Source organism: Carassius auratus, chromosome 1 (genome assembly GCF_003368295.1).
Source record: "Carassius auratus strain Wakin chromosome 1, ASM336829v1, whole genome shotgun sequence".
Lineage (NCBI taxonomy): Eukaryota > Metazoa > Chordata > Actinopteri > Cypriniformes > Cyprinidae > Carassius > Carassius auratus.
The window spans coordinates 12,502,332-12,525,274 of NC_039243.1; the positions used below are offsets into that span (position 1 = coordinate 12,502,332).

A 22,943-nucleotide genomic window follows, 5' to 3' on the forward strand; every position below is an offset into this window, starting at 1 on the left:
TACCTGTCCAAGTTCTTCATTAAGATCTGAGGTATTGACAAGCGGCCTCTCTCCGATCTCCTCATCAAACATGTCATCATCCCACAGGATGAAGTACGAGCCAAGGAACTTCTGCATCTCCACAGTCACATACATGGACACGGGAATGATGTAGTTGAACAGAACCATGAAGGCGAGGAAATCTGTGAATGCCCGGATTAACTTAAGGGGAAAAATGCAGAGAAGTCAATAGTGTGAGTTTGTGCAATTGTTTTAATTTGATTGTATTAATGATATAATATGACAGCATAAAATATAGTTTGTAATAATTATAACTTAAAATAGCTGATTTCCATTTTAATATATTTTAAAACATTATTATTATTATTATTATTATTATAAAGTAATTATTCCTGTGATGCAAAGCTGAATTCACATTCAGTGGCTCATAATTCTTTTAGAAAATAATGGGTCCTGTAATACACCCGGTGCAATGCTACGCAAGGCCCAGCGCAGCGCAAGTGTGTTTGCTAGTTTCAGTCCGGCGCCACGTCGTTTAATTAGCAAATGCATTTGCACTCATTTTTGTGCCCATGGGCGTGCTGGTCTAAAAAAAGAAGTGCGTTCAGGCACATTGCTGCACACAAATATGCCAGATATTAAAAATTAAAGCATTGCAATGCATAAGATTTTTTTTGTAGGCTAAATATATATATATATATATGCCTACATGACATAATGGATAGTCATCGCATGTATCAGAATAAGGCTATCTATTTGCACGCACACGAGGCAGCTCCGTTTCATCTCAGAGACACGTTCTGTCTTTGCGCTTGCCAAATTCCGCCATGTAAATAGCAAATCCGTCATGGCACGAGCGCAACTGGCTCTTAAAGGGAATGGAAGATTAAACTTTGATTGGTTTATTGCATGTTACGCCCAAAAAATACCCATTACCCATATAAATATTTAATAAAAAAGTTTTCCACTCAACAGAATTTGTCACTCTGAAAAAGCTAAATTACTTGTTCATTTTGAATAATACATTTTTTATAAAGTAAAACAATACATATAAACCAAATATAAAAGTAATAATACATTATAAAAAATTCAATGTAAAAAAATTATACAAAATGTAATAAAATAAATAAATAAATAAATAAACTATTATAATAATAAGCATTGTTTTATAGCACGTACTACATGCCGTTGCCTCTCAGTCTCAGTTTTCTGGTTGTACCAGGGCTCATCTCGGTTAGGGTTGGCCTGCCAGACATACTTCAGGACAGTATTGATCAGAGCTTTACTGATCAGAATGCAGAGGTACACGATCAGGTAGGCGTTCATAGACCTGCAGGACAAAAAGTGATTAAAAGATCCCAGACTGAGCATAATCATTTTTGGACCTAATGGCAAAGACACGTATCATACATCAGGATGACAAGATCTAACCGCAGTAACTTTCCCTGAGGGTCTCTGAGATTAATCACTCTTGTCCTTTTTCAGAAAAAAAAAGATGTATTTTGTCCGAATGGCATCTATAATATAAAATCAAAGTAAAAAATTTTTTTTATAAATCTACATTAATTTGATTGAAGAAGTCAGTGTTATCTGAACTCTGAAAGCATTTTTTCGTAAAGGCTGCATCTATCTGTCTGACAGAATTCTCAGCGAGACACGTGAGTGCAACTTGATACAATTTGTGACATCAAATACAGAAGCCCGCAATTTGCTTTACAAACAGCACACTAAATGCATCACCCTGTACATGCTGACAGCAAAGTAAACTGATCGAAAGCCTATCACCGTGTCTTACTTTTCAACAGCGGAGCGTTTCTGAGACTTGGACTGGTAGTTGAGGGCCATCTTGGTTTCCATACCCGTATAGACGGCCACAGCTAGAGAAACAAGACAGGACAAAGAGCATTTTGAGATTATAAATCTCTGTACAGCCTCTTTGATGCTTTGATAACGTAAAAGCCATTGTTACATAACTGAGCTCTTTTTGTTCTACTGTACGGTGCCATTATGTCACAATGGTTCCACTGTAACATAGTTAAACATTTTTAGAGTTTGCCCTGCTCTTAGAATCTTCACGTGTATAATGTGACATTCATCTCTCGCTCTTGAAATTAAGAACTTCTTTCAGATCTCACAAGCCTCAGTGACTCATTTAATTACAGTGGGAACAGAGTGACAGAACGACTCAATCAGCAACTCTCCTCTCTCCTTCTCCTGCCCTTCCTATTGCCTCCAAAAAAATCACATAAGCATTGTACCAGGTTATAGTGATGGATCTTAGCATCATTGACATCAGTACCTAAAATGGACTACAAATATAAATGGACTGCAAATATAAATAATGTGTATGTGCATGAATGAAATGAAAACATGAAGTGTTGTTATTTATTACCATGTATGTATTCTGTGTTTTTCAGTGTGGCTCCACGCAGCAGCAAGTTCTCAGAACCCAGGGGTCTAAAATAATCAAACAGATCAAATGCAGCATTACAAACATGAAAGAATTATGCTCACATCTTTTTACAGTGTGTACCATATGTTTTCTACTGCAGATTCATCTGTCACACTGCAGGACTATTTTAAAGGGATTATGAACTGTCTTTGTTTTTTATTTTGCACTGTTCTCTATGGTCCACTTATTATGATTTTTACATCAAGATTTTTAACCTCCCTCATTGGAACGCTCTGTTTGAATAGGCATGGTGGATTATAGAAGTAAACACCCACTGTTATGATTGGCTAACAGTTGTGTGTGTTTGCCAGCTGCCTCCTTCACAGATGGATGCTGCTGTGATTAAAAATGCACAAATACTCAGTACATATCAAACGATCTGTCATTTTTGGTAAGAATCAGGATTGAATGAGAGGCTTGTTCTATGTAAATGATAAAGTGTCCCTCCTGAATTCAATCTTGCACACACTGGCCTTCACACTTAATTAAGAGTCAATTTCCTGAGCATAGATTTACCTTGCGATGGGCTCATTTCGATCCAAATAAATATTGATGCGTCCCACAAATCTACAGCAGAAGAGGAGGAAAAGAAGAAATTAATGTCTAGTCTGGGCTCTATATCAATGTTTGAGTGTGTGTGTGTGTGTGTGTGGTTAAGTGGGATCTCTGGAGTGTGTTGTGGCATGCTGTTGTGCCAGTCCAACCATAGTTGTATGCATAGTGAGTGTTTGTAAGAGAAAGCATTTGTTTATGTGTTTGCTGCTGATATACGTGTGTATCACTCACTTGTACAGGTCTGGCTGGGGTTGTTCACATTCTATCGTGGCTTGCAGTGTTTCCACCTCCTCTGCTGTGTTGAATGCCTTTGTGTCCTGAACTGCATAATAGGTCTTTGTATAGAGAGGAGAGCACAAGAGAAACCTAGTAGGCATTCCAAGGTCAAAAACTCTCACACACACATTTCTACTCCCTCCCATCTAATAAGAATTACTGCCAGTGTGGTATATAGTCCAGCCAAGACATTTCTATCACAACATAACAGTTTAGAATAAACCCCTAATGTTAGCTTTTAGGAATACTAACAGTAATATTTGCCCTTCTATAAAATGACCAATCACCTTATGGCTGGACTCTCCATCTAAGCTGGCTGTCGTGACAAAACATGTTCCATCTTCTCTACTGGTGGAGAGCAGTATGAGGTCACAAGGAAACGTCTCATTCTCCTTCACCTGGACAATATTACCCACCTGAAAGGTTGAAGGACAAGAAAGGGTCAAATTCAACATATGCAGTAACTGTTTGTATCAAAATAACAACCTGAAGAAACCAAAAGTGAGAATATTGTATATTGTTTCGTAGTTTTATAAGTAGGAAAAAGTTAGTTAAAATGTCTCTTGGTTTATAAAAATAATAATAATCATCTTCATAAATCTACATAAATGAAAATCCTGATCCTGGTAGCTGTTCCTGCTGGCCATTCTGCATGTGTTGTGTAACGGATTACACATGCTGACAGGATTATCAGTAGGAAAAGCTATAATGGTAAGTATTCAAGCACATTCTCTCTTTATCATCAAAGCTTCCAGTGTTTTTCACTGGGCTTTTTAAAGTTTTATATAAAATGCTATATTCTATATTGAAAGAATGAGAGAGCAATCATTTCAAAATTAAATAACAAAAGATTCCCAGTGCATTGTTGGTCATGTGTGCACACTTTCATTCTGCTTGTTGAAATATCAACATTCTGTTTCTAAACATCATCTGGCTGTGTATGCATAAAAAACAAATTCTTACATAAAAAAAATGTGTATTTATTTCTCTAAGAATAGTAACAATAAGAATTTAAAAAAAACATTTTCAGAACTGAAGTACGGAGCCCCGCACATGACACGCAGGAAAAAATATAAGGCTAAATAGTGTGCACGATTTACTAATTCGTTGCCTCAATGTACTAAAATGTGCACACGATTAGGGGTGTGCCGGTTTCAGAATTGGTGATGACGGTTATGATGTGAGTCAAATGTGACGGTTCATAACATAACCGTCGGGGGGGGGGGGGTCCAAATCAATTGGTTGTTCTTGGAGATAGCGGGTTAACTCCGTGTTAGCGCGCGCTCTGATTGGTAAAGGGGCAGAGATTTCAGACCTCCGTTTATTAAGGAGATCTGTCACAAAACTCATCATCCGCGCCAACGTTTTTTGAGCAAATTTCAAAGCCGCACCCGCCCGCCATCCGCTGATTGTTTTGTGGGTCTATGGCGATGCAATGCTTTGCTGATGCAAGCTGCAAAAAAAAAGCCATTGCCATTTGCCCATTAGCTCCGGAGAAACTGGTATGTCTTCTGCTTGTTCGAAAATGAATATGAATAATTCTAAATTAAATCCATTATTTTGACAGGAGAAGACAACAAAGAATAGTTTACATATAGCGTGTTGTTTAAGCGTGGTAAGACTCTCGCTCTCTCTCTCTTTGCATGTGTGAGAAACAGCGCTATCAGTAAAGTGACGGTGAGTCATGCGCATTCACAAAGAGTTTACAGAGTGTCAAATACAGGTGCGCTGTGTGTCCATTGAGATGAGCTGAAAAGTTCAGATCGCTTGAAGGAGAGAGAACTCTGAAGCTCAGATGCTGAAATTAATGCAAGCGTCATGCGCTTCAGTCTATGAAGTAAACAAACCTGCACGTCTCTGCCATTCATTAATTCACACAGAGACGCGCAGAACACGGATTTATATTTTAAACAACTTTTGCGGCTTAACATTTACAGATACTGGTCCATATGGAGATTTGATTTGATTATTTTATGCTAACTTTGGCAAATTCCATGACTGTCCATATTAAAATGCAAGTTTCATTTTCATGACTGGATTTCGAGATTCCGTCCTTGTTTTTTGCTTCATGGAAATCATAGAGCAAATTTCAAAGCCGCACCCACCCGCCATCCGCTGCTTGTTTTGCGGTCTATGGCGATGCAATGCTTTGCTGATGCGAGCCGCAAAAAAAAAGCCATTGTCTGTTCTAGAAAGGATGCAGCAAAGATATTTAATGCTAAAGTATGAGGCATAGGCCTACGCTGAGTTTCATTTACGATGAGATGTGCTCTAGGTCACAGTGCAGTGCAAGTGAACGCGGCGCGCTGGCGCTTCCATGTCACGGTTATCATTGTCTGCTTTATTTGCTTTTTATTTATTAAAATACATGCAATTGGTTGATGAAACATTTATTAAAATTAAGATAAAATTTGTACAAAACGAAATTCGTTTTTAAGAAAGGTTTTCTACAAAGCAAAATTTTATGAAGTGGTAAATATCATGTCTGACGATTTACAAAACTTCATTAAGTGGTAAAAACCATGTCTCCCGATATATTGCGCATCTTATGATCCTATCTAAAAGATGAAAAAAAAATTTGATAAAAAATGTTTGTAAAAAATATTTTAATGACACGGTTTTGGCGGTTATAGAGTTCTAATGACGGTGTTCAACTATAACCGCCGGTCTCACGGTTATATACTAACCGTCACACCCCTACGCACAATTTACTAATTCGTTCCCTCAATGTACTAAAACGTGCACACAATTACCATAGCGTTCCCTCAATTTATTAATTAGTTCCGTTGATTTACTATTGCGTTCACTCGATTTATAAATTGTGCGCACGATTAACTAATTTGTTCCCTCAATGTACTAAAACGTTCACACGATTACTATAGCGTTCCCTCTATTTATTAATTAGTTCCGTTGATTTACTATTGCGTTCACTCGATTTATAAATTGTGCGCATGATTTACTAATTCATTCCCTCGATTTGCTAAATCGTGCATGGGATTACTATAGCGTTCCCTCAATTTGTTAATTAGTTCCCTCAATTTACTATTGCGTTTACTCGATTTTGCGAGTAAACGCAATAGTAAACTGAGGGAATGCAATAGTAATCGCGTGCACGTTTTAGTAAATTGAGGGAACGAATTAGTAAATTGTGTGCAAAAATTTTTCTTGCATGTCATGTGCGGGGCTCCGTACTGAAGTGTATATTTTTTTGCATTAAAATTTTTTCAGCTATGCCAGGTTCATTTGCATAGATATTAAGCCATTTAAAAGTTGATTTCCAAAATCAGAATTTTTCAAGGAAACCTTTTTTTTTTAATTTTTCAAATCCATGTGGTGGTGCTAATGGCACAATTCACTAATCTATATGTTGTCAGCTCCAGATTTTACACTCATTCTATGTGCTCCCGCACCTGTAGCTTTTGACTCTGTTTGCGTTCAACTTTGCCATCCTGGATGACATGGACTGGACACTGGTTTACAGCATTGTCCGCTTTGTGCCTGATCCAGTCCTCATAGCCCTGCAGAGATTTAGAGGTACAACCAGTGAAGGAGTGACTTTACAATAATGACACCTACTAGAGAGGAAAGTTAGGGGTCTTTTCTCACCTGTTTAATGGCTGTGACAGTGATGACAAAGAAAAGAGGCAGACCGCTGGTCATAGGACTGGTAGGTGTGTCAATGATCAGCTACAGAGAAAGATCACACATCATGCTGTCACAGAAAGGTCAGCTCATGCTAATAGGACAATTTCTATAAGCGACACCATCACAAACCTGCACTAGAAAGATGATCAGAAAATAGAAATTGGCGATTCTTCTGAACTGTTCAAAGAGATTCTTCGGTATGAAATTCCAGAAAGTATACTGTGGAGGAAAAGAGATATATGTTAAACAAAACAAAACTTTATCTTTAAAACAAGCAAAAATGGGCCAATGCTGTAAGAAAAATAAACATAATTTCAAATACATATTCTAATGCAAATACAGCTATTATCTTACATAATTTTACATCTCAGGTTGTTTTAAATGTTAAATTTTTTTTTATATTTAACACATAAAACTAATATATATATATATATATATATATATATATGATAAATAATAAAAAAAAGGCCATTGTGCCAGCCATGGTGATAGAAGATCACCCGACCATATGTCCTGATTATGTTTTCTGTTTATTTTGTAATAATGATCGGCTGACTGTACATTATCCCTTAGGTATTGTTTTTGGTTCAGATAGCTGTTTGGCCGTGGAACACATCTGACCTTTGAGGAGACGATTCTGTTATCAGGAAATCTCTGTATAATGTACGCTTCTGTTCCTGGTGGAGGCACTTTATTTCCAATATAAACGGTCCTGCTGTCCACCCAGCTCTCCTCCCCTGTACACTGAAACAAAGAGACAGAGAGAATGGATTATTCATTTATTCATAGATATTCATGCATCATCCATCCAATGTGACTGCTTTTTGTTTGAGAACACACTCGTTTATCAGTACTGACACGGTCGGCCGGCCGGCCTGCCTGGAGTTCACAGGTCAGATCCACCCACTTGAGAAAACAGGTGCATAAATGAGGAACCAGCTTTGAGCTACAAATATAGAGTTTGCTCTGATGAGAAAGAGAACAGATGCAGAACTTATGGTTCCTGTCATGCTTGATTTGAGGCAGAGGAACATAGTTTCATAACAAAGAACGAGAGAGAGAGACAGAGAGAGGTGCTAAGGTGGTTGCTAGGTGGTAGTCAGTATGATATTCTAGTCTCTATATATGACTTATATATAACTCTATATGATATATATATATACAATAAGCTACCAACTGAGCTACACGAAACGCAAATCAGAGTGCAAATAAAAGAGTTCAAAAAATTAATATGAAAACGACCTTTTGCCGATAGGGGTACAATTGTAGTATACGCTCTGATGGGTCATATTTCAGTGATTTGGACAAACGACCTATATGAGCGTATTGGTTGGAGGACAGGTCGGAAATGCTAGAATAGTGATTATAATAAGCAGCACTAATGGCAATATGACTGATAGAGAGGATTGCCTACTGCTACTGTCTTTTGCATTCATTTCCCATACTACATTAAGTAAAAGCAAAAAGCGGAACACTATGTGGCAATAAAACCAACAGCGTGAAATATTCATCCTACCAGTTCTGCACATTTCTCTCTTCATTTTTTGGTACTAAAATTTCACTCAACATCTGGTATTCTGAAGCATCTGCTCTTGCTACTGCTGCTGACTTCACACCAGCTTTAATAGGTTTAGATTATGCAAGGAAAGCTGATCTGAGATCAGGGTGAAGGGAGTCACCTTACACTAGGGGTGTCAAAATTAATCGTTTCTACGGTGCATTGCGATGCAGACGAGGACGATTCGGTTTCGGTTCAGTAATAGACCATAACCGGTTATAATGTAGGCTACTGACGCATTTCTGACGTGACAGAGTCGTATGTGACAATAACGGCACATTACATTAGCGATAACTGGAAGATTTTGTCTCATGTGCTGCAAACGAGAGCCGTATATGAGTCTTACACGGGTGCTCATCTGGCAGAGCTACTGTCTCATGTCGTGGATGAATGGCAGCTATCACATAAGGATGTAGTGCTTGTAACAGATAATGCGTCGAACATGATCGCTGCAGCTCAATTCGGAAAAATCCCCCTAGTAACATGCTTCGCGCATACGCTGAATCTGGCATCCCAGCGCGCGCGCTTAAAGTGGGCGCGCTCTCCAGGCTTTTGGACAGAATCCGAAACACTGCTGAAGTGCAGATTTAGGTTTTTGTATATTGATTATATTCAAGTAGGTTTGGCCTCTTGTTTATTTTGATTTGTAATTTAATTTCATGTTTATACATTTGTCAATATTTAAATGTTTTACAAAAAAGTACACTGCACTATATACGTATTTAAGTACACTCCCTGCATTATGCACTTTTAGTACTTACATTTGTGTGTTCTAATCTAATGCTGCTGTTGCCTCTGTGCTCAGACTTGAGTTTTATTTGATGTTTGATACATTCAAGAAGCGTGTTTCAGGTAAAATTAAAGGTTCAGTTTACATATCTAACTGCTTGTATTTATTGACAAAATTGTATACATGTGAAGCAAAATTTAAAAATAAGGATGCAGTGCATCATCAATGCATTGTGATGCATCGAGATGATCGAATCGAACTGAATCGATGACTTGATAATCGTAATCGAACCGAACCGTGAGACCAGTGTAGGTTCACACCTCTACCTTACACCATGTGTCTTTACATTCCAGCACTACAAGTAAACTTTCTGTAACCGCAGTGAGTGTCGACAACCGTGACGCCATTGTCTGCTGTAGGGCTCAGGCTCCGCCTTTCCCTCTCCATCAGGGTGGGATTAAATCCGTGCCAAGCTTCTTAAGCGCTTACGTAAGATGAAAAATATGAGCTATTACCACTTCAAAGAAAGCCTGTATCTACTAGCACTGCATGCAACAGGACATGCATGCAGATATCTGTCATAAAAAAGAACATTGAGAACATGTTGAATGTTCTTGTATTTGGTATTAAGTGTTAAGGTTTTAGCAGGAATTAATTAGGAAAACAAAATCTAAATAATAAGAAAATCTACTTTAAAGTTGTCCAAATGAAGCTCTTAGCTATGCATATCAAAAATTAAGTTTTGATATAGTTACGGTAGGAAATTTACTAAATATCTTAATGGAACATGATCTTTACCTAATATCCTAATGACTTTTGGCATAAAAGGAAGATCTATAATTTTTTGACCCATTACTTGTTTTTTTTTTGTTTGTTTGTTTTTTGGCTATTTCTTTAAAAAAAAAAATACCCTAGCGACCAGACTGGTTTTGTTGTCCAGGGTCACATATGAGGTCTTGGTCAACTGTTGACAACATAAATTAGGCTATACTTATTAAATCCAAGACTTACGCCATAGACCACAGCAATGTCAAATTCTCTGCATCACCTTGTTCATCATGGAAAATACTAGGATACCCACAGGAAATCAGTCTGAAGTTTCTCTTTGTGATTCATGCATCTCTATGCCTGTGTGTATTTGTGTGTGTCTGTGTGTGATTTTGTCCTTGCAGAGAGCTCAGACACAAATTACTCAAAATGACTTTCAGCTACCCGAAAATGACAACACACATTCAAAAGAAAACAAATTCTAGGATAAATCACACAAAACACTTTCACACACAAACACACACACACACAACTGAAAAGGAAGCATAGTTTAGAGAATAATTTGATTTTTTAATAGTGACATTATTTTCATGACAATTAAGCACATTTTTACATTATTATTTTATTATTAATATAATATTTAAATTAAAAGTATTTATAAAAGAAATAAAAGTAGCTATGGTCATGCTGATTAAGAAAGTTTGCTTAATTTTCAATAAAAAATTACAATGTAAAAAATTTATATATTTTTTTGCATTTAATACAAAAGAATGCATTTCATCAAAATATGATGAATTGTTTGTGGGGTAATGTGCCCCTATCATTCCTTTCAAGATTCACCCTCAAATATGGGGCTGCTTAACAGAATGTGCTAGAAAATTGTTAAAATTAGTCAATAATAATTCCAGTAATGTGACATATTCAGTGTGCTCAGTGAGAAAATTCCACTATAAACAGACTTAAACCATACAAAGAAATCTTCTGATTTCCTTTTACTCTCTGTGTTTACTCTGTGTTAGAGAGCTGGCTTTTAGCAGACGGCACTGAGCAGCTGGTCAAAGGCTCAGTGAACCCGAGCCCCATAATCACACCTAATCCACTGCACTAAAACACACACACACACACACACACACAACAGACAGACCAACACACACAATGAATGAGCCTGTTCTGTGTTCTTCTAGGCACCTGATGGATCTGGGATGACCAATATAAACCCAACATCCACCAAACCAGCTAGCTAGCTAACACTAGTTAGCTAACATCGAAAACAAAGAGTTTAATCATGAATGAATCATGGTATATTTACTGTTGTCGGAACAGTTTACCCTTAATATAGTTTTTATTTACTCACCCTCTTGTTGTTTTTAAACTAGCCTATATGCTGGTATGTTTCCCCCATTTAACACAAACTAAGAAATGTTACGCTTCATTTACACAGAAAAAAATAACAGCATGTAAGTTCAGAATGACATGAGGGCAAGTAAATGATGACAAATGTTATTTTAGGGTGAAGTATTTGCTTGAACTAAGATGGTCTGTTCTGAATAATAAGAGAAATCAGAGCAAAATCACTGCTTAAGCTCCCATGAAAACCAAGTACACAAGCTCATCATAACCACAAAGCAAGCAGTCGCACAGGAATGAGAGGTCTGGTTACTAGTCAAACGGATTATATCATAGTCGACTCGTGCCTGAGCTCCCAAGGAGCAGCTCAAGTTACCCTACACACATACACACACACACACACACTATCACCAACTGTTCATGCATACAACGGCTAAAAATTCCTCCAGGTGTGGCTGCTCAGTGCTGATCCAGGTACAGCTGTGCCTGCTCATGAAAACAAATATATTGTGATGACATACTTCAGGATACACATTAAGTGGCAAAAACTGATCCTAGATCAGCACTTTCCGCACCTCCACAGGCCATAAAGACTGAAACATGATGCTCTACATGACGAAATTCCAGTCGTGAACTTTCTAGCTAATGATAGTTTGATATTTTGCTATCAAATCAAAGACAGCAGATAGTATATGGATGTAAGAGGGCACATCCAAATATATGGAGGTAGGAAAGCACATCCAAACCAGTCAAGTTGTATGCATCCTTCATTTTCCATTATATCTTTCTGTATTTTAAATGTGCATTTATTAGTTTTTTAAACTTCTAATTCCACTTCTTAGAAGAAATTAAATATTTTTTATTATTGTTTTACATACATTTGTATATTGTATATTTGTACATTTGTATATTGTTTTATTATTATTTGCGAAGTATTGTACTGCCTATAAATTATGCTGATTTAAATAAAATGAAGTTCATTTTATTAATAATGGTGTAAATTAGGGCTGTCACTTTTGTGAAAAAATCATTTTCGATTTTTAAGACATAAATGTTCATTGAATCGATTGTAAAATCTTTTACGTTTACTTTTTCAACGTCAAATAACTGACAAACGTAAAGAGAGTGCTGGAAACGCACAAGTCAGCAATATTACTTATTTATTGGCATGAAGTTTTGAGCAGAATAACAAACAGCAAACAGCAAAAAAAATATATGTGCAGAGGGGATGGCTGCCATAACAAAAGAAAAACATCAGTGCAGGCTTCAACCCGGCTGCATTTATGATTTAGTCAATTCAAAAATCTCCAAGATTATTTTAAATAATGATTCAATCCATTTTAAACAACTGTTAAAAAAAATGAAACTTTAAATAGACTTTTTTTTCCCTTTTTTTTTCTTGAACGTAACCGACACCATTACAAATTTACTTGACAGGAAAACAAGTCGATCAACATTCTCGGGGTCCAGAACAGAGCGTTTTTTGGCTGATTTTGGACGTGCATCCTCTGTAGTTCAGACTTTGTGCGTTCAACTCGGGAGGGTGATGTCCGCGATGACGCAAATCTGGTAAATCTGCTAACAGCGGCGTCCTTGATAACATGTCAGCTCGCTTTGGCTACTGCAATTTTCCTTTCTGTATATTTACAATAAAACGAAATAGGATATCAAATACCACTGCCTCCTTTCGTTTTCATTTAAACATAATAACAGCTGCAGAAATGTTCTTAGTTCAGGGATATATATATATATATATTACATTTATTATATATTACATATTACATATACACATTTTTAAATAAATGTATAAATAAACCACAGATTTGAGTTTTAAACAACTACATTCTCACCTGAAATACTTTTAAAATTACATTTCATGACACAATAACACTAATATTTTGAAAAATGATCCGAATAAATGGTGGTTGAACCCAAACAATGCTGCGTGAACTTAATCAATCAGCATGTTTAGCTCCCAAGTCCCGCTTCTGAAAGTTCCGGAACTTTGACAAGTACCACCTCTCCAGCAGGGACTTTCTGAGGGGCATTTTTTTACCTGGAACTTTATTCAGTTCCTGGTTCCTGCGGTGGAAACACACCGAGTACCAGGCCAAAGTCCCTAGTTCCTGGGTAAAGTTCCTGCGGTGGAAACGCGGCATTGGTTCTCGAAAAAGGCAATCCGGTACTAAAATAGCACCCAGTTCCTGCGTTGCGAAAATGCCTAAAAGTGGGAAGGTCTGGTAATATGAAAAGGTTCCTGCGCTCCGAAAGGCCCTATTATTCACTCTCGTTCTCTTAATCTCGCCATACCAGCATTTCCATGACCCCTTCTCAACCTGAGTAATGGGTGAAACCTGTAAACCCTGACCTCCTGCCCAAGTATCTCTGTCTGTGCTTTTGTTTGGTCACATGGGTGTCGGCTTACCATCCAAAAGTCCTGTTTTTCAGTACAACTCATGAGAAAGAAAAAAAACTGAAGAAACAAAAGGAGAACAGAGAAGGGGGGACTCCCTTGAGCAAAAATAAACAATTGCTGTTTACAAAAAGGAAATGTACTATCAACAGAAAAAAAAACATTAAGTGTTTAAGGACATTCTATATTTTTCAGCGATAATTGGAGCCTTGAGGGTTTTAAAAGGACCAACATCCACTGACTTTCTTTTCTAAACAAAGGGGGACAACATTTGTTTGCATTTTATAAAATCTGTGGGAGGACTGTAATTTCGCCTCCTCCTCTCTCCCTCTTCCTTTCTTTCTCATTCTACATGAAGGCAACCTGTTGTCTTAACCAAATGCCTGAAATAAACACCCACACACACACTGTGCCTGGTAGACATTTCACTCTACCCTACACACACACACACACACACACACACACACACACGCACACACACACACACACACACAAACTCAGCAACTTTCTATCACATACAAACACAAGTACACAATCTCACACCTCCGCTCCACAGGGGAAAACATGCCCTTTCAGGAAAATAACAGCATAAAGATCTTTTCATAGATGTAACTGGCCGGTAAGAAGGAGGAAAATGACTATAATTGCATCTTTAAGGCTGTGCTGACTTTTTGTTAATGCCAACCTGACAAAATCATCAAAACCAACAAACATCAAATATTATGCAAAATACTACTAAATTAGTCGCGCTAGGCAGACTTTTGAAAGACCAGACCATTTTGCATCTTATTTGATTTACACATAATTTTAAAGGGATATTTCACTCAAAAATAAAATCATTTACTTATCTTTTAAACACATATCAATCCAAACTTATATCACTTTCTTTTTGAGTGGAACACAATAACCATTTAAATGTTTGGGGTTGTTAAGATTTATTTACGTTTATGAAAAAAGTTCCTTATCTATAACTGCATTTATTAGATAAAAAATATAGCAAAAACAGTAATAATGTGAATTATTACTACAATTTAAAATAACTGTGTTCTTTTATCATCCATTACTCCAGTCTTCAGTGTCACGTGATCCTTAAGAAATTACTTAATTTGGTGCTTCGAAATCACAAACTGCCCACTTGGACAAGAAGAGGATGTCTTAACGTTTGGCTTACATTACATTAGGGGCCTGTAAATCTGAAATCGATGCCTACTTAAACAGAACTGCATGCCATAAAGTAGCTAATTAGAAATAGACTGATTTGTCCTCCTCAGACCGAAGGAAACACTATTTTTGTACAGTATAAATGTATAGAGTATAAATTATACAGTATAATTGTTAAGAATATATTGTGGTAGATATATTTTCTTAAAATGAATTTATAAATATTCATCTTCAGGATGCTTTGAGGCTCTGAGAGCAGGTGGTTCAGATAGATGTTAGGTCTTAAACTAGCAGACAGCTGGTGAAGCATCTTATTTATAACAGATTAACTGTACGGCTAAGATGCATGCTGATGCTAAGGGTGAGCCGCTCATAGAAACATCATGACTGAATATTCCATTACATCCTACTCTGACCGACAGAGCACAGAGCAGAAAATCTGTCAAATTACATTCTCGCAAACTTTTCAATTGATCAGAAAGACACTAAACCAATAGAGGGTGTTTATCACTGATTAGAGCACTAATAATATAGCAGAGAAAATATTAATGCATTCTTAAGTCTGATTAATGTGCATTAATGGATATTTTCTTGCTTGCTTGCGTTAAAGTAAATATATGCTAAATAAATGCATGTATTACAGACCTTTTATACAGAAGGCAAGTCAGCAAATGTGTTTCTAAGCACCAATGCAGCAAACACTGTGGTATATATGGTATATTAGATCCATACCATATAAAAAAGCAAAGCAAGCATTAAGTGAGACTAAAAGCTTAATATTCATCTTGCATTTAAGGACAATAAACCACAGTAGTTCATTGCCACTAAGTACTGTTAAAGAGGAGATCACTGAAAGTGATTCTGCCATTGATTTGATTTTAGCTTTTAAATATGTCTGGATTGAATAGTGCATTAAAGAGTTGTCTGAGTATGATCACTTTAAACCTAATATTCCTGATCTGTTTAGTAAAATCAGTTATTGGATTGCTCAACAAGGATGTAATGTGTTTTTTTTTTATTGTGGTATAAGCTCAGGGTTGGTATCCAGGGGGTGTCTGGTTCGAATCCCTTAAGGATTGGACACTTAACCCCTGGTTGCACCATGTGGTACTGTCACTTAGTAAGACAGTAATAATATCTTCTGAATTAATACTCACTGGAACTATTATTTCTACATAAAAGAAAACCACATAAATGAAAAATCAATGGAGTGTTTTTTCAGTGTTTTTTTTTTCTTTTCACTGGGCTCATTACTTTCGTCTAAAGAATTATAAGCACATCGTTTATGTCTGAATTCTTCTATCATGGGGAAGTATTACATTCATGTATAAATGGAAAAAAATCACACCTTCATATTAACACTTGTGTATTTAACGCTTTTATCTGTCCAGTGCATATTGCATAAGAATTACACAATGCATTTTTGCTATAAATAAGACTTGTGTGAGTATTTCCCATGTAAGTGAAAAAGCCAATATATCATCTTTTTTATCTTGCATTATCATTGTCTTTGCCAACTGATAGAACCAGGAATATAGTTTTTGTATCCATATGTCTATATGTGTTTATTTCTCTGCATGTAAGAGTGCAGAGAGGGAATCCAAATAGCTTCAGTAATTACATAATAAAGAAAATGAAATGCTTTTAGCCTCTCTAAAGTAAAGTAATATAAAGACAGAAGGATAGACGACATGCTATATTATTCAATAACAGTCTGTAAAAGTCAGTAGAAACACTGAATGGCACTATGGCAGATGTTCTCAACTTCAGGGTCACCATAGATGTAGACACCCGGGGTCATGGACGATTTCTATGAATTCTATCTTAGTTAGGGCAGAAATTGTAATAAGAGATGCATTGTAGCCGATACTGATAAGCTGATACTTATTTACATAATATGACTGATAACCGATTAATGGCTGATATTGTATTGATATAAAAGTAGGAAAATTTAAATAAAAAAATGCATAATGAAACACAAAATAAATAAGTAATAATAATAAAAAATAATAGCATATAAAATTAATTGTCCAATATAATTTAATATTTATAAGAAATAGTGTGCATCCCTAGACCAAACAGCAATATTTACATTAGATCAACAACAGTTTTTTTATTTATTTCACAAACACAATCAGCCCCTAGCCTAGAAACAGGGCAACAGAGAGAGAATGTGTGAGGTAAACAACTGCAGTACCCTAGTAAGATGCTATTGAAAAATGCTACCCAGATTGTTATGGTTTTTAAGTCTGTCGGTGATGTAGAATGATATTTTCTCCACCGCTCTATTCATAGTAAAACTTAATTTAGTTTTGTTGTATCTTTAAAAAACTGAATTTCTATGATTTTTAATAATCACTTTTTTAAGCAAATCAGTTTAGCTACTAATGAATCATTCACCATTTTGCAAACTGGTTTGACTGATTCATTGGAGGGAAATATTGTACTCATAAGTATAAATGTTTTTAAGAAATAGTCAAGAAGACAAGACAGACTGGCAAGAAAATGTATAAAAATCTGCAAAACAAAAAAACACCAACACTGGCCATCTGAGGCAATCATGCTACGCACACTCACTGACCGAGGAACACTATGTTGCTGGTGGAGGTGTATCTATGGTAAACACTACAATTGCTCTCAAGTGCGCTCCATCTGTTTGCTACTTCTGCCCCCGGAAGAGGTCTGGAAGCTTCTACTTGAATGCCATAATGTTCTTCTCTCACCAGTGTTGATCTCAACTGTCTCTACTGGACCCCGTTGCCATTTACACATTAGGACTTCTGCAATGGTCTATGTGCCAATGTGCTACATGTGCACATCAAATATTTAGAGGCCTGGAGTTCATATCCATTAGTGTAATGTGTACCTGTCCTTGTGTATCACCATATTTAGCAGCACAGCTAATGGAAAGCACCAAATATGACAAGAAAGGATAACTCACGTTTGCAAGTCTATGGTACAATGATTATTATTGTTATTGTTGTGGTTGTTGTTGTTGTTGGAAACTTTCCTAAAAACATGAACACAGTATTCAGACAATAAATAAACAAACAAATACAACAATAAATAATAATAACAACAATCTATTTGTTATAGTATAAAAGAATAATAATTCTAATTGAAAAATTTGCAAATAATTGTAATTCCTTACATCCATCCTACAATGGATAGAAAAAATAAATAAATAAGCAACAATTACTGCTGTTGTTGTTGTTGTTGTTAGATGGCGGACTGTTCGAAAAAATTAACCAAAGCATTACGAGTCCATACACAAAATAATTAAAGACTAAGCACATGCCCAAGGTAATCTAGTTGACATGCATTGGTCACAACCCATAATACATCAGTGGCCAAGCATGGGAAAGCACAGAGGGCATGTGTCATCTCTTGTCTGTCTGTGTACAGATCAAACAGATGTTTAGAGCCCCTTAAAACAGCCAGCAGCTTGGACCAGATGTGCAGCACTCTCTTGAGCAGTCAGCAATATGTGCATAACTGGTATAATATATAACCGGTTAGAATAAACGGCTAGTGCCTTCCAGAATGTTTTAGGATTAATCACTTAAACACTCTAACCCCCTCTCTCAACCCGACACAATAATTAATCTTTGCTAGCATGTGACCAGCCTCAGGACCAGAGCCACGGGGACTCAACGTGACCAGGAGGTGTGGCTGAAACACACATATGATGGTGATCACATGATGGTGAAAATGAAACAAACGGTCTCCTCGACATGATGCTCTCACACCAACCAGAGCGTCTGTGTGGGGGGGGTGGGGCAGGTCAGAGTTCCGTTTCTCCCCAGACGGTAGGCGGAGATTATTATGCAAAGTGCTCCTAGTGACGTACATAGAGATGGGCAAAAGATTTGAAATCTATAACGACTCGTTTCAGCGATTCAGAGTCGACTCCTTACTTTAGAAGCCAATAACTTTATAAATCGTGTACTTTTTGGTTTAATTATTTGCACATTGTTTACACAGATGGACAGCTACATCATACACTGTAATACAGTTAATTTCTGATTTCCCATCTGTGTGGCTCTTTAATAGTATCCCAGATCTATAGACTGATGTCATAGTACTTGGCAAAACAAATCAATAAATCTGTCTGGCCATTTCATCTAAAATATCATAAAGCATAAAGCCATATGCTTGTCTGTTTTCAGTTAGAGATTTCAAGGATACTTCCAGAGAAATAAAAGGAATATCACTTCTAATTCACTCCTGCTTTCTGTCAAGTTGTTATTATTTTCTCTTAATCAGCAAAATGTATATTATTTTATTTCTACTTCTTAATTTCTTTGAGCTAGCCATTAGAATATAGATGCATGTTCACTGTTTAGTCTCTCATTTACTGTAAAACTTTTGTACTGTTATATATTGTTTTGATGATGTATGATTAGACCGGAGCAACCCTTTCTTGATCCGATTCGGGATTCATAAGATACAGTCTCTCAGGGTGTTCACAAGCTCCCAGTGGTCCTGACCCACAGCAAGCACTTTTATCATTCACCTCACATTAAAACACGTTTGCTCATCTTTAGTGGGTCACTCTAATTAACCCACTTACCAAATGAGTCATATAGAATCTCTGCTAGGCTTCACTTCTCTGCAGTGTAATGTCTTTACACACACTAATTCACACATATACACAAACGTATACGTTCTACAGCCATAGAGCCTTAAAGAGTGTGATCATATTTTATATTTTATGTATACTCTATATAAGAACTGAATGACCAGAATATTTAGTTTTTTTATGAATTCCAGACATTCACTTGTGTTCTAAAGTACAGTAACACAGCCTTTTACAGTGTTTAAAAGCAACACCCAACTGTCCTATTCGGTTGTTAAGTGATGACGTAAGAAGCGCTGTTTCCGGGTCCAAGCCTCAACTCACTTCACTTGAGAACATGACCTCAGCAGCCGTTTATGAGCACTGTTTATTCCTATTAATCATTTAAGCTAAACGCTTTCAAACTTACGGTTTACACTACAGTCTCCCTGCTCACAGCGTCCCAAACACAAATAATTTTTTAATATTTTTCTAATATTTATATTTTCATTGTCTGGCTATCTAGGACTTCGGTATGGAGTTAAAGGTTAAGATTATAACTTTTTCGCTAATATTCTATCACATTGTGAGTTTATATTAGCACCTTTTGTTGTTTTCTCATGGTAACTGATAAAGCGTTTGGACACGGAAGCGCTGCTACGTGACGTCAGACTTAACAAGCGAATAGCCTACACACTGTATATAACACACATTTTTGTTATCAAATATGTTCATTACTATGTTTTAAAGGGGTTATACGACGTTGCTAAAAAAATTACATATTTTGTGTATCTGGTGTAATGAAATGTTTATGCGGTTTAAGGTAAAAAAAAACACATTATTTTCCACATACAGTACAATATTGTTTCTCCTCTATGTGCCGCCTTTCTGAAACGTGTTGATTTTTAAACAGCTATCCAGGGTGTCTAGATTGGCCGGATACCCCGAGCGTGTGACGAAAATGTTACACCCCTTACCATACTGTGATGCCATGTATTGATAGGCAGCGGCAGCAACAATACTACCGCGACAATCAAAGTTACACCCTCTTTCTTTGCGTAAATGTTATGCAAATCTTTCCACACAGTGATGTAGACATGTGGCGGCATGTTTAAAGTAGGTGATTTGGGGTGTGTGGACGGGTCTTTTATAAAGAATATCTCTTTGGGTTTGAGACTTCAGTCTTTGCAACTTTAGAGATCTTATCTATTCACGAACAGCTTTAACACTCCAAAGAGAAGGGAAAACTTGAAATTGCATCATATGACCCCTTTAAGTTTTGATACAATTTAGATTGAAATGGAAAATAGCAATTTATTAACACCATAAAAACAATGTACTTGTAGGTCAGATTTTAAAATCCTACAAATTAATTACTTTTAAAATATCCTCATCAAAATGCATGAGTTTCATAGAATGACGCTTAATCAGAACAGATGGATGACTTCCTGTTTGTTCCTGCCGCGTGTTTTGAGTTCTGTCAAGTTAAATCTTTTATCCATAAAGTTGACTACATTCCCACTACAAATCTGATCATTTTTTCCTATTTGTTCACACTTACTACACTTTTTTTAGTGTTTTCATAAACATACTGTAAAAATGCTCACTAATACCTCGGCATTAACACTTCCTGTATAAATATAAAATGAGCTGTTGCGTAAGGTTTCACATCACTGGCTTCAGTCAGGTAACGCCACACATGGTGATGATAGAGCCTTGACTGAATTGAGTGGAGCTCGCTCAGCCCCATCCCATTCAATTCCCATGCAATCAGTGATATAGCTCTTCAGCTTTTATCTTTCAGCAAAAAATGGTTGTTACATAATCTGTTTCTTCCACCTGCCAGTGACTTTCAGTAAGCCCAGCACATGGCTGAAATCTACCGTTGCACAGCAGTGTTTAACACAGACTGCTGCAGAACGTTCTCATGTGTCCATATGTTGAGATAACAGACACGTGACTTACAGAATGTGAGAATGGTCAGTGCATCTGCACCAGGCCGTTAAATAAAACATAAGATGTCCAATTTAAGACTCTGGGAAAACATTTCTGAAAGTCATAGGCTAACATTACACACGCAGAACATGCACTTTAAAGAGAAGAAAGAAAAGGAAATCTGAGATGACTTTAGCTTATCAGTTATACACCCTCAACCCATTTTCCGATTTACGATCCCAAAAGTCAGAGCTCTTGAATATGTGAACCGTTGGATTCAAACTCCCAGTCTTGCTCATGGTCAGCAGTCTAACTCAAGAGTATACCAATTTATAGCTCAAAATGTTCCAGTGGTTGTTAATGAATATATGTTAATATGGCAAGTTACAACGTTTTAACTGTAAACAACTAAAGTCTTGGATTGTTTAGAACACATACTGCTCTGTATTTTTGCATAACTTTAAGCTTCTTTGTCAGTCAAATATTACTGTTAAGGAAAGCAATTCTTCCCAAAGACAGCTGGACAAATATAATAGGAGTCATGCAGAACCTCTACCATCATTATGTAGACTTTTATATTGTTATAGTATCCTATTATTCTCATTATACTATTGAGCTCTCTAAGGAACTCACCCTTACTGTATAACACAAGGAAGGGCAATTTCTCTCAGACTAACATTAATAAGGTGGCTTAGCCCTCTGTTTCACAATGAAACCACTAAGAACTCTCTCAACCTCTCAATCTTCATACACATGCTTTATCATCCAGAGACTCAAAGGATTGTGGGGTCCTGGCTGTGCCCATTAACAGCTTTTCCCTGTGTGAATACACAACGCTTGATCCGGCTGTCGCTTCAACCTCTTTGCTCGTCTTCAGCTCACACAGGTCAGTAAATTCAGCTCTAAGACGAGATACAGAAAGAGTTGAGACGTTCCTGTGCAAGATACAGGGCCGCTTGATTATCCACAAGAAGGTGGCCAAGCGTATATCCAAGAGTGTTAAAATCTATATCTATCTTTGGGCCCCTCAAAATCCCCTAGGGAAGAAAAATAGGTCAATAGAACAAGATTCTGAGCTGCTGAGCCTTAAATGTTCTGGATACCTGTTCATACATATTAATACTTTTTCAATGGTATAATCCTAAAAATAAAGCTTACAAAATGGCATAGATGAACCATTTTGGGGTTTCCAAAGAACCTTTCAGTGAACAGTTCTTAAAAAGAACCGGTTTGAAGAACATTTTAATTATCTACAAAACCATTTTACACTCTAAAGAAGCTTTCGTCCAATGTAAATGTTCCATAGATGTTAAAGATTACTCATGGAACAACAGATGCCAAAAAAGAAGTTTTAATTTTTAGAAACGATATTGCATACTGCAGTCCTTGAAAGTGTTGGCAAATGAAAGGGTTGACAATCAGGAACCAGTTTATTCAGGTAACTACTATAAAAACCTTAAGATGTTGCTTACAGCCTTTAGTGTTGTCTACGTCTAAAGCTAAGTGGGTCAGATGAGTCCAGGATATTAAATGTGATGATCATGA

General features: G+C 36.7%; 1 protein-coding gene across 3 annotated transcripts in view; it reads right to left on the reverse strand.

The window, feature by feature from the left end:
* The window catches only part of LOC113065113 (probable phospholipid-transporting ATPase IH), a 60,834-nt gene that overhangs the window by 27,754 nt on the left and 10,137 nt on the right, over positions 1–22,943 (reverse strand). For all 3 annotated transcript variants that reach the window (XM_026236428.1, XM_026236346.1, XM_026236495.1), the window contains exons 2-12: positions 7,550–7,672; positions 7,058–7,147; positions 6,890–6,970; positions 6,694–6,801; positions 3,571–3,699; positions 3,239–3,342; positions 2,969–3,019; positions 2,393–2,457; positions 1,796–1,877; positions 1,180–1,330; positions 4–201 (exon numbers count right to left, since the gene is read on the reverse strand). In XM_026236428.1, the coding sequence (XP_026092213.1) occupies positions 4–201; positions 1,180–1,330; positions 1,796–1,877; positions 2,393–2,457; positions 2,969–3,019; positions 3,239–3,342; positions 3,571–3,699; positions 6,694–6,801; positions 6,890–6,970; positions 7,058–7,147; positions 7,550–7,672 (1,182 nt within the window). The remainder of the gene's footprint in view (positions 1–3; positions 202–1,179; positions 1,331–1,795; positions 1,878–2,392; positions 2,458–2,968; positions 3,020–3,238; positions 3,343–3,570; positions 3,700–6,693; positions 6,802–6,889; positions 6,971–7,057; positions 7,148–7,549; positions 7,673–22,943) is intronic.